At 34.7% G+C, this 12,638-nt stretch overlaps 1 protein-coding gene across 2 annotated transcripts in view; it reads right to left on the bottom strand.

Annotated features, from left to right (window-relative positions):
- mRpL48 (mitochondrial ribosomal protein L48) overlaps nucleotides 1–12,638 on the bottom strand; it is a 38,575-nt gene that overhangs the window by 2,363 nt on the left and 23,574 nt on the right. The window contains exons 1-4 of one of the 2 annotated variants that reach the window (XM_073969437.1): nucleotides 5,937–6,017; nucleotides 1,894–1,932; nucleotides 1,712–1,825; nucleotides 7–140 (exon numbers count right to left, since the gene is read on the bottom strand). In XM_073969437.1, the coding sequence (XP_073825538.1) occupies nucleotides 7–140; nucleotides 1,712–1,825; nucleotides 1,894–1,905 (260 nt within the window). In that variant the 5' untranslated portion in view covers nucleotides 1,906–1,932; nucleotides 5,937–6,017. Of the gene's footprint in view, nucleotides 1–6; nucleotides 141–1,711; nucleotides 1,826–1,893; nucleotides 1,933–5,936; nucleotides 6,018–12,638 lie in introns of those variants that run through there. The other variant, XM_073969439.1, reaches the window with a different exon arrangement.

Genomic DNA, 12,638 nt, shown 5'->3' with positions numbered 1-12,638 from the left:
ACTTACCAATCGGCTACATCGATATCCAAGTATTCAGCCACATTGTGCAAATAACGTTGATAATTTTCCAAAATTGGATAATCGAAACCTTTAATTTGGACATTTAGACTAGGATATTGGGGATAGGCTGGTTTGAGAGACTGTAAAATAATATAACATGAAATAAAAACATCTACAGTTAGGCAAGAAATGGATTGCAAAACCCAAAATTGTAGAAAATTTCATATTAATTGTTCGTTTATGGCAACGAATTATGTAAAAACTATACGGTTTTTTGTGCAAATCTCTTGCTATAGGTCCTTACAACAATACTCCGTCAAAATATGCAAAGGTTATTTGCGATTTATAACAAATACGGTCAAAAATAAGAATTAACTATTATTTGGGGGTGACAATAAAAGTATTGCAAAAATTACCAAATCGATGGTTTCTTCGTGAATTATCAAAGGTGTGTTCCTTAATGAGTTGTCTATCTACTTTGGACATTCATTGGAGCATTAATGAGCTTAGTTAAACCAAAAATTAAGGCTCGGTATGTTCCACTCTAAGGATACTGGTTCCCCAATTTTTAGTAAATCTTGATCCTTCGTTGGAGGATGTTTTTGGAGTTTTTTGTTAAATTGGACTCAAACATTTTATGAGGGTTGATATCAGGATGTTGACCCGATGTATTTAAAAGTTTTGTGTTGTTATATTACATCGGCAATTTACACAAATAAGATTAACATGTCATTAACTGGTCTTTGGAATGGTGGTAATTGGCTTTGTTTTAGCTTTCGGGATTGATTTTTCTGACTTTCAGACTAATGACTATTAAATATTTCTTAATGATGTCAGTGGGGATATCTTCCCAATCATTATTATATCCGTGAACCCAATTTTGCATACTATTTTCCATGGTAAAGAATATAGTACCCAAATATTCGGTATTCCAGCTTCTCCAGTAGCAGTTTAATTTCCATATTTGATGGGTTTTATTGGATTTAGCGCAATTTGTTGGATTTATTATGATAGCAGAGGACAATATCTATCCATTTAGTAAAAATTAAATCCTATCAACACCATTGAGAGACGAAATAGTGCTCTGTCGTAGGTCGTTTCAAAATACTACACTGGTGTCAATTTTTTCCATATACTTTCCAGAGGTATTTCGATGTTCTCAAAGCCAAAATCGGACTGTTTTGCATTGTTCCATTATACTACAATACATATTGAGTCAAATATTCATTCTTGGCATACTTGCCTGTGGCCGATTCGTTCGTCATTGTTTATTGTTAATATGGTCCCATGCGTTTTTTACCTGTCTGAAGACCCTCCATGACCGCATTTTTTATCACTGAACTTTATTATATTCAATACTGTTAGTCTATTATTAACTGCAAAAGTCATAAAAATGCATAATGACCGCAAAAATTTGCAAAAATTTTATAGTTTTATAGTACTGATTTTCCCGTTGCAATACTTTTATTGTCACCCCCAAGTAGTAGTTAATTCTTATTTTTGGACAGTATTTGTTATAAATCGCAAATAACCTTTGCATATTTTGACAGAATATTGTTGTAAGGACCTATAGCAAGAAATTTGTACAAAAAACCGTATAGGTTTTACATAATTTGTTGCCATAAACGAACAATTAATATGAAATTTTGCAATACATTTCTTGCCTAACTGTATGTATGTAGGTACGGATAATTTCATTTAAAAAACCTACATCCAAATAGTCCGGTTCATACACATCTTTGACACGGAGACATGAAGTGGTCACCACATTTCTCGACACTTGGACGTTTGTTTGCTTCAATACTTGTCCAATGAGAGGATTAATCTTGAATATTAAATTAGAAAATATAAATTTCATTTATGAATTAAAAAAATATATAAAAATATTTTTACCTTTCGCAGCATTTTGTATGTTTCGCTCTCTTTTCTGAGCAGACAACGAAGCCGACCGATTTTTTCGGCTCGCTCGCTTACGTCTGTGCAAGACAATCGGCGGCGGCGCGCCGACTTATTTACCGACTCGCGGCTAAATTTCAGCTTAGTTATGGGGTTTCTACACGGTATGTTTTTTACATATTCATGCATAGCAACTGTCACTTTTTTCGCCCATATGTAATTCCTTCTGTACGGCAAAATTTTATTTTTCATTCGTTTTCTGTTGTTTTCTTTATTTATATCGCTTACAAACAAAACAGATGTTTACCTTTGGTTGTACAGACGAGAATAGAGCGCGTTCTATTCGAAAAATATACATATGTATGCACATAACACTTTGATGGATTGAAATTTCTGTATGGTTCACACCATGTGTACAAAATTCAGATTTGTAAAAAGTGACAGTTGGTATGCAAAAAACATACCGTGTAGAAACCCCATTAACATGTAGTTTAAACATAGTCCCGGTACACACTAGAATGAATTTCATTAAAAAATTTCATGAAATTATACCTAAGAACGTCTAATTTCATGAAATTTTTTAATGAAATTTATTCTCCCCACTAGTCCCGGTCCACACTAGCGTGAATTTCATTAAAAAATTTCATGAAATTAGGTGTTCTTAAATCGAATTCCCCACTACAGCAATTTTATGATTTTACTCTACTATGGACGTCGATCTAGAGACGCATAATTTCATATCAAAATTTCAATGAAATTATTGTAGTGTGGCCCGGGACCTACAGAAATTTAATAAAATTACTAAGAAAGCAAAATGTCATTTCTTGAGTAGGATCGTTTCAAGAATAAAAATATTACTATTTTTTAAGCCGGTTAACCGACCCAATAACCGGTTTTTTCGGTGGCTTATCTTTCCTTTACCGACCCACCGCAGAAAATTAAAAAAACAAGTGTGAAAAGGCTATAGTCGGTACGGGGCCGACTATGTGATACCCTACACCACTACCTTTGTGCATAATATTTTAACTCGACAACATTTCTTTTAGGGAGATACCAATGTTTTCAGTTATCTGTCTTTTATACCAAATGACTTAAGGCGAACTGAACCAAAATAATTAATATATAATTTTATATTTGACTACTATCGACATCACCAACATTAATATGCTTCTATCTCTGTGAGAAAATTTCGTGATGAGCGATCAAAATTCCGACCTGTAGTGTGATTGCAGAAAAAGTGGAAAAAAGATGCATCCCTTTTTTCCACCTATTACCCACGAGAACCTACTTTACATCGTTAGAAAGGTGATATTTTCTACTTTCATTGTCAGGTTTTGCTTTTGGTATACGACTTATAGAAGCTGAGATATTAGCTTTGGAAAAAACGTTGTCTTTTTATCCAAATAAGTTTTTTGCCCATTCCGACCCCTAAATATTATTCGACCCTCACCAAAACCAATAGGCGTCTTCCTCTTCGAGATCCCCATTAACTCTCAAAATTTCGTGACAATCCGATCAAAATTGCGGCCTGTAGCGTAATTTACAAAAAAATTGAAAAATGGGATGAATTTCCGACTATTGTGATATCTCCGCTATTTGGTCACCTACGCCGACCTAGTTTGCATCATTATAAAGGTGGAATCTTCCACTTTAATAGTCAGGCTTTGCTTTTGGAAAGTCCCCAGCGAAAGCTGTGATATTCGTCATTATAACTAAAATCGCAAACTTGAAAATTTAGGATTTATTTTCGACTATTGTGATATCTTCGTTGTTTGATCACCTACAAGACCTACTTTAGTCCCGGTCCACACTAGAGTGATTTCATTGAAAAAATTGCATGAAATTATGCGTCTCTAGATCGACTTCCATAGTAGAGTAAAATCATTAAATTGCTGTAGTGAGGAATTCGATTTAAGAACGCCTAATTCCATGAAATTTTGTAATGAAATTCACGCTAGTGTAGACCGGGACTTACATCATTAGAAAGGTGAAATTTTTTTCATTCATTGCCAGGTTTTGCTTTTTGTATACCAGTTATAGACGCTGAAATATTTGCTTTGGAATAAAATATTTACTTTTTCTCCAAATAAATTTTTTGCTCATTCCGACCCCTAAATATTATCCAACCATCACCAAAATCAATAGGCTTCTTCCCCTCCGGGACCACCATCAACATCCAAAATTTCGTGACGATCCCATCAAAATTGCGATCTGTAGCGTGATTACAAGGTTTAGATGAACAGACGGACGGACTGACGGACGGACACACATAGCCAGATCGACTCAGCTCGTCGAGACATTCATTTTGGTATATATAAGTATGAGTCTATGACCATTATTTCAATGCGTTACAAACTTTTTGGCCAAAACCAACTTATAATACCCTCCCCACATAGTGGTGTAGGGTATAAAAATTACCACAGATAGTGTTTTTTATCCCGATTCCAATGATGTATTGCTTTTGTTGCGGAAAAGTATACTTCCCTAGATATGGGCCTCCAAAGTTCCACAAAGGCCCTAGTCTAAAATTCATCATTGGAATCGGGATAAAAATCACTATCTGTGGTAATTTTTTTTTTAAATTTTCTGCGATGTTTTGCCAAAGTTATAGGTTAGGGCCTTTGTGGATCTTTGGAGGCCCATAACTCGGGAAGTATACATTTCCGCAACAAAAGCAATATATGGTTGGAATCGCAATAAGAAGCGCTATTTGTAACTCAAAACCGGTTAACCGGTTTCGGTTTTCGACACCCTAATCAAAACGAACCTCAACGAAGTGTCGCTGTTTCGGCGGATATTTATGGGGGCTATATGAAGGCGTAACCTATACCAAACCAAACCTTTAAAATAGAAGCACCCTTACTTACATGGATAGAAGCAATAGCAGACCCTTATCTCGGGAAGTATAGACATCAACACGGAAAAGTGCCGTTGTAATCAGGAAAGGGCTGCGGCTGAAATCTCAAGTTATCCAATCAAATCCAAAAAATCCAAGGATTTTTTCCCTCCAAACAAGAAAATTATTTTATTTTTGCCGTTTCCTCCAGTCTCCGATTGTTCCGATAGCCCGTCCTCTTCTCGCATTCCCATAATTCCAAAAAAATTCGTTGATAAGATAATTTCCCTTTGCGGAATAGATAAATCGCGTAACGGAGAGAGAGAGACAGGAATAGTTATCTATGGGAATTGGAAATTGGAAATCAACGAATTTAATTTTCGTTGCTTCCAGACGTTGTTCCGTTTTGTATTTCCATTCGTTGAAAACAGTGAAAATAGGGATGTCAACACTGAACCTTGCTGAATAGGAAAATAGGGATGTCAATACTGAATTTTTTTTTAATATTTAATTTAATAAACGTCGACTCAAAGTCGACTTTAAGCCGCCGCCGCCGACAAATTTCCACGGCGCAGGTCTCTGCTTAATATTTGTTGCAAAAACAACAGGGGAAATAGGGATACGCAAGTCGATTTTCGAGTAATCGATTCCTCGATTTTTTGATTTGAAGAACTTTTTAACGTACCACGAAAATGAAATATACAGAAATATACAGTTAATCTAACGGTACGGCAGTGTTAAACGCGAAGCATTGTACACTAAAACGTTCCATTTTCAACTAAGGAGTCATCTCGATCGAACGATTCTTTTATCCAAGTGAGTTCTAAGTAAAGCTGGGTACACATTGTCAGTTTTGAATGTCGATATTTCGCAATTATCGATAACTGTCCAACCATCCAGCAACCACAAAACATTTTGTGGTTGCATGATGAATGACAAAAATGAACGGTCACACCAGCAAGCACCAACAAAGCTGTCATTCAAAACTGACAATGTGTACCCAGCTTAAGAATCAAAAGATCGAAAGATCGATTTGTGCTTGGTATTACCAATTATCGGCGCGCGCCGTTTCTACCGATTTGACGACTGGCGATTTTTAGCCGATTTGAGCCGACAAAATCGGCGGCGGCTCAACTCGAAGAAAACGAGCGGCGGCGGCGCGCCGCCGATTTTCAGCCGACTGGCTTCCTCCTCTGTTTCTGAGGGGGTTATATCACTTTTGACGAAGAAATGGAGAATGAGAAATGAAGGAAACTTGAAAATTGTTTAGAATAAGAATAGAAGGACCGCGAAATTTTTACGAATGAGAAATGGAGGGATTGAAAATTATAGCACGCTACAGGGTGATCTAAAAATTGTTTAAAAAATTATAATGGCACAGTGGGTGACGCACTATTTAATTACGTTCACAACCACGCTCGTCTTTATTATAACACCCAGCATTAAATGTTCTTCAAAAAAATTCATTTGAATCACTAGTACCATGGTACAACAAGAAAGGTAGTTTCATGCTAACATATGTTCAAAATTTTTTTTTAAATTTTGAATTTGATGTACATTCATTGTCAATGTGAATTTGACACTGAATGAATGTATACCTACATATGTATGTATTTGTGTGTATATGCACAAATGTCATTTGGATATAAAAATTGAAACTACAAAATATTCGTTTTTTCAAAATTTTCTTTATATCTTATCATCAAAAAGTGCAGTTAATACTAAAAATGGATGCCATTGATGCTCTTCGTTGTTGAAGCCTTGAAACATCTCCCATGGCTATGAAATGCAAACATTTGAGAAACGACAAACCGTTTTGTGTATCTTGGGCTAGTCATTTGAGAACCCCAACTACAGGAAGCTTTAAAATCTCATGAATATACATACATATTTATAAAGTATGTCGATTTCCACAAGAAATTGGGTGAAATATACATAACAACACCAGCAGGTCCTGTAACAGCAACTTGTAAAAGAAACTGCAGCAGCTTCTGAAAGATCTACCCAAACCAAAATATATGCTAATAATAATCAAAACAAATTCAATGTAGGTTGCTACAATCGCTGTCACAGGACGGTGAACGTTGTGCAAATGTTATTGGTGATGATGGTACGCGTATTCCTGCTTCTGTATCCTACACCTAAATTGTGCATGTCCCGAAACATAAGGTGCCAGTGCGGTTAGTTAAACCGATATTGAAAAATACGCCGTCGATATTGAAAAATACGTATGTATGTAATGAATTGCGTTTTCTTTCTTTAGATACAGAAGAAGCTGCGTGTATGGATAAATTAACTATGAGAACGGATTATGAATGGTTAATTAAAAATAGAAACTTTTTGTATGTCCAACTTGTTTAATAAACATTTACGGTTTTATTAATAAAAAATTAACAAAAGCACTAAAAACAGATCTTTCAGATATCCAGATTCAAAGCTTGATTAGGGTTACACATGGGGAGAAGATTATCCAACGTCAATAAGCGGTTAAGTTAAGGAACTTATACATATGTTCACACAATATCCCCGAAGGGCCATATCAATGAGTGCACGCCTATACATATTGGCTCAATTATATTGGCTCTATTTTTATCGCCGAGTCCGGAGGGCGTGTCTTACAACACCACTTTGTAGAGAAGTTTTTCATTCTTGAAATACTCGGGAAATGTAATCAAGCATTACACTGATTTGCCACCGCTGTCAGGGATTTAACCGCAGACCTTCTGGTCGGACGTGTTTCCCACTGCACCACGATGACTCCCAAGGAATATGTAGTTCTTAAAGAATCTCCCGCTGATGTTGGTTTTCTGGTGCATGCAACTGTTCTTGTTTTTGTTGGGGGTGAACTTTGTTGAAATTGTTGCTACAGCAGCTGATTGATGTTAATGTGGATCCCAAACTATTAAACTGAAACGACAGTCGTTGGACGGTTGATGCTCGAAACGTTTTGGATGGATTATACCCACTCCGTACATTCGCGGAATCGAAAGACATTTAAAAATTGCTTGGCATACAAACATACCTTCTTGTTGTTGTGGCATAATATTTATTGCAAATCAAAAATCAAATTCGTCTGTTGTTAATGCGATTCCAGTTAATCCAATTTGCTATTATCCGATAGCCAAAGAAAGCAATTGCAAATACATGTTGTTCCAAATGCGCTAATTGCAACTGCTGTTATTGTGATTGCTGCTCCACATCTATAAAGGGTTTGTTGTGGCGACAGTAGTTGCTTTGTAGTCTCATACCAGCCGGAAAATTCGTTGTATTGATATTTATTTGTTCACAAACTCGAAAATGAATAACAAACTTTATTTATTTTTTTTTTGTAATGAAATGTCATGCCGTATTATTGTTGTTCTGTATTTGACACGCTCCCGTACAGATATACAGGGTTGTATTAAACTGAATTTGACAGATGCGACTACCTTTTATCATTCTACCATGACAAGAATTACTTTTTTAAATGTTCAAATACAATACACACATAAACCTTTTTGGTACATTCATGTAAAACCGTACTTATAACTCATTTATACTAGCCATAAATCCTCGACTGGATTTAATAAATCCAGTACAAATCTCATTGCATTTATATATACATTTTGGAGGATTTAAATAGCAGTCAGCTGATTTTTGTTCATAGCACAATTACCAAGGTAGATGCATCAGCCCATCTGATCGAATTTGAAACGTCAAAAGAATATTTTGTAAATTTATGGCCTGTTTCTCTAAGACGATTCGAATTCAAATTCGTTCGAATTGCTACCAAACTCCTATTGTTGTAGAAAAAAATTATTTGATTGAAAACACAATGAATCAAATATTTTTCAAAAAACAGAAGTTTGGTAGTAAGTCGAACGAATTTGTATTCGAATCGTCTTAGTGAAACAGGCCATTAATTCGTCTCAAAAAACATACGTCAGATTACAAATTTATTGTTTAATACTGAAAATGTTAGCACATTATGCTACTAATGCTAACTAAAGAGCAAATAAAGAATTATTTTATCGCAGTTTGACCATCTAAAATAAATAAACGAATTATTTTGTCGTTTAGACATCGTAAATATTACTCTTGGTTTATTAAAATAAACTTTGTACATCAAAACAAATTTAATTTTTCCGTCTAGTGTACAAATGTTTACATTTTAAATTATTTTTAGTGTAGCAATTCACTGATGCATCTACCTTGTTTCTTGTGCCAGCTTGCAACTTTTTGTATTTTCTAGCAACATGTTGCAAAAAACAGAGTTGTATACGAGGATTTATGCCAGATTTAAAACAAATCCACCCAATACGAGAATTTATTTTTGTATGGGAAATCTGGTAGATTTTGGCTGGATTTAGCAAATAAAACCTGATAATGTGCTAAATCCGGCTGATGATGTCATATCTAATATGCCATTTAGATATGACACCATTAGCCGGATTTAGCGCATTATCAGGTTTTATTTGCTAAATCCAGCCAAAATATACCAGATTTTCCATACAAAAATAAATCCTCCTATTGAGTGGATTTGTTTTAAATCTGACATAAATCCTCGTATACAACTCTGTTTTTAGCAACTTGTTGCTAGAAAATACAAAAAGTTGCAAGCTGGCACAAGAAACAAGGTAGATGCATCGGTGAATTGCTACACTAAAAATAATTTAAAATGTAAAAAATTGTAAACAAGACGGAAAAATTAAATTTGTTTTGATGTACAAAGTTGATTTTAATCAACCAAGACTAATATTTATGATGTCTAAACGATAAAATAATTCGTTTATTTATTTTAGATGGGCAAATTGCGATAAAATAATAATTTACTTGCTCTTTAGTTAGCATTAGTAGCATAATGTGCTAACATTTTCAGTGCTGAACAATAAATTAGTAATTTGACGTATGTCTCTTGAGACGAATTCAATTTACAAAAAATTCTTTTGCCGTTTCAAATTCGATCAGATGGGCAGATGCATCTACCTTGGTAATTGTGCTATGAACAAAAATCAGCTGACTGTCATTTAAATCCTCCAAAATGTATATCTAAATGCAATGAGATATGTACTGGATTTATTAAATCCAGTCGAGGATTTATGGCTAGTCTAAATGAGCTATAAATGGGCTATTATTTTTGTTCAAAAAGTACGCTTGTATAAAATGACTTCATAAGCGAAACACTAGATGTGAAAATTACGAATGAGAGTCAAAACGGAAACCACGTTTTTGAGCAGTCAAACCCTACCGTCTGAAAACGCTCTAAAACAAACAATTCTCCATTAAATTTAATCGTGACTAAGTTTATGCTTGGTTTACATTTACGAAATCTACTCGATTTCAACCGTCAATTCCATTGCATAAACGTCACATGAAATCCAATGGATTTCGGATGAGTTTTCATTTGGATGGAGTTTCATTGGACCGGGGCATGGTACAATAAGAGAGGTAGATGCATCGGCGAATTGCTACAACAAAGCAACTTTTTTTGTAATGTAAACTGTCAAAATTTTCGCCAAATGGTCTCTTGTTGTCTCTTTTTATCGCTATAAAGTGTAGACATGCTATCTCTTACTTACCGAATCATATGGGTTTTTGTTTTGATTTTTCATGGCGAATTCCTCGTTTTTTTGACGTTTTAGATTCGATCAGCTGGGCTGAGGCATCTACCTTTCGCATGCGTCTACCTTTGTAATTGTACCACCCAGCAAAAAAGTGTGGAAGTAGTGCAAATCAGAGCTATGATTTCAATACATCTTTCGATGCAGTCCACACGAAGTTATGAAAAATGCACTCAGCTCGATACATTTTTGAACACAAGAGTGTCTAAAATTATAAGAGTTTGTTTAAAAAAATAAAGAAATACAAACAAAAGTTACGAACATTGCTGTAATTCATGAGAGGCAAATTATTTTTGAAGTGGAAATGGAGTTTTTTTTTGGAAATCTGAACTGGAGCGGGAGGAAAAATGAAAAACCATTTGGATGATGAAGCAAAATCAGTTGCTGTGTCATAAAATGCAGACCCGAGGAGTAAACTCAGTTACGATTAAATTTAATGGAGAATTTTTATAATTAGTGTTAATGTAATAAAGTTAATATTCTTGTTTTACACAAATAAGAAATGTATTTTATTTATTTTGGGATATTTGCAATGGCTTGCATTTTATAGCATCTTTAGACTGAATTTAAATTCAATCCAAAACACTACATCAAAGGCTGTGATTTCGATCGAAAATGGAGTGCATCCTAGCTATGTGCCGTGGAAACAAACTGGAGTGCATCCTAACTGCGCGCTCTCTTGTAAAATTCATAGGAAAAGATGTACTCCAGCGGCAATTGTTCTAGTGATTTAACTGCATCCGCGGATGCAAACTTTTTGCTGGCCGTGACCGGGACTAACCAGTGTGACCAGATCTAAAAACGTGTTACAGCTAAATCAACATTAAAATAATGCCAAAAACTGCTAAATAAATAATAAAATGCCAAAAAATAATGCTAAAATTAAAAACGTTTGTAACACATTGAAATAATCATTTGCGATTCTTGATCAGGGTAAAATTCTGAGTGGATCTATCAATGTCCGTCCGTCTGTAGTAATAAGTTTAGATAGGATACTAACATTTTGGAAGGATGCGTATTTTGTATTCAGGCAAGTCATGTTCGAAGATGGGCTATATCGGGCCATATTTTGATTTAGCCCCCATATAACGGTACTGCCCGATTTCTTTTGCTGTTTTTGGGCACGTTTCAGACCAAATTAGCTACGATTTGGTATTTAAGCTTCCAAAAAACTTCTCCACCAAAAATTGTGGGCATAGGATCCACGTTTTGGAATAGCCCCCATATAACATTAACACCCAGATTCTAGTATATTGACGTTTTTAGCTACATTTACTGACCAAATTAGCTATAATAATACAGGGTTCCCAGTGGTAAATAAACTTCTCCACCAAAAATTATGGACATAGGACCACGTTTTGTTAAAGGCCCCTTATAATAGTACCGCCCGATTTCATGGAGTTTCAAGGTTTAGCTGACAGAATTATTTGGAGTTCCCAGTGGTCAAAAAACTTCTCCAACTAAAATAATGGCATTGGTACTTTCAACCAACAGAAAAACTAGTTAGTCCATAACAGTTCAGAATTGTTCATGGTGAAGGGTATAACAAGTTTGGCCCGGCCAAACTTAGCGTTTTTTACTTGATTTATTTTATTTGCTTAAACGGTGTTTGCATTAAAGCTCTTTGTCGGGGTAACTCTCTTTAAGAGGATTTATTTGACGTTTGTGCTATGGAACTGACATTTGAAACCCAGTGAATTCTTTAAATCCGGTTAAATGCAAACGCACTATAATTCACATTCTCATTCCTTTAAAACAGAGCAAAGGAAAAAACTTCGTTGTTTTTTCATTGAGCTGTGATGGCATATTTTATTTTTAAATCACTGGCCAACCAAAAACTATCATTTTTTATAAAAAAGTACTAAAATATTTGAGATTTTGTGGATAAAATAATGCTAAATTAACATGGTATAAGTAAAGAGGTAGATCTAGATGAAAACAAATTATAGAACCCTGGTTTTTCCTGAATTCCTAAAACGTCAAAATTACTCAACATAAAAGCAACAAGTGGGTTTGTTTACAATACATTTTTTGAGAATTTTATAAAAAACGCGAAAAATGAATGAAGTGTCAAAGTTTCTCCACATAATCGAATTGTGGATATGATGAAATGATTATTTCAATGCAAAGCTGAAGAATTTCTTCCATACAAATGAACTAAAAACAGTTTTAAAAATCATTGAATTCTATTGCTTTTAAAATTATTTGAAATATTTTTCAAACAGCACACACACATATACAGATTGTGTATATAATTTTGAAGGTTTAGGAACACTAGAAAGAAAAAATTTAAACTGACAGATAGC

The sequence above is a fragment of the Musca autumnalis genome, unplaced genomic scaffold (assembly GCF_047663935.1).
Source record: "Musca autumnalis isolate F117 unplaced genomic scaffold, ASM4766393v1 scaffold_2, whole genome shotgun sequence".
Taxonomy (NCBI): Eukaryota; Metazoa; Arthropoda; class Insecta; order Diptera; family Muscidae; genus Musca; species Musca autumnalis.
This window is presented reverse-complemented; position numbering and strand designations above follow the sequence as displayed.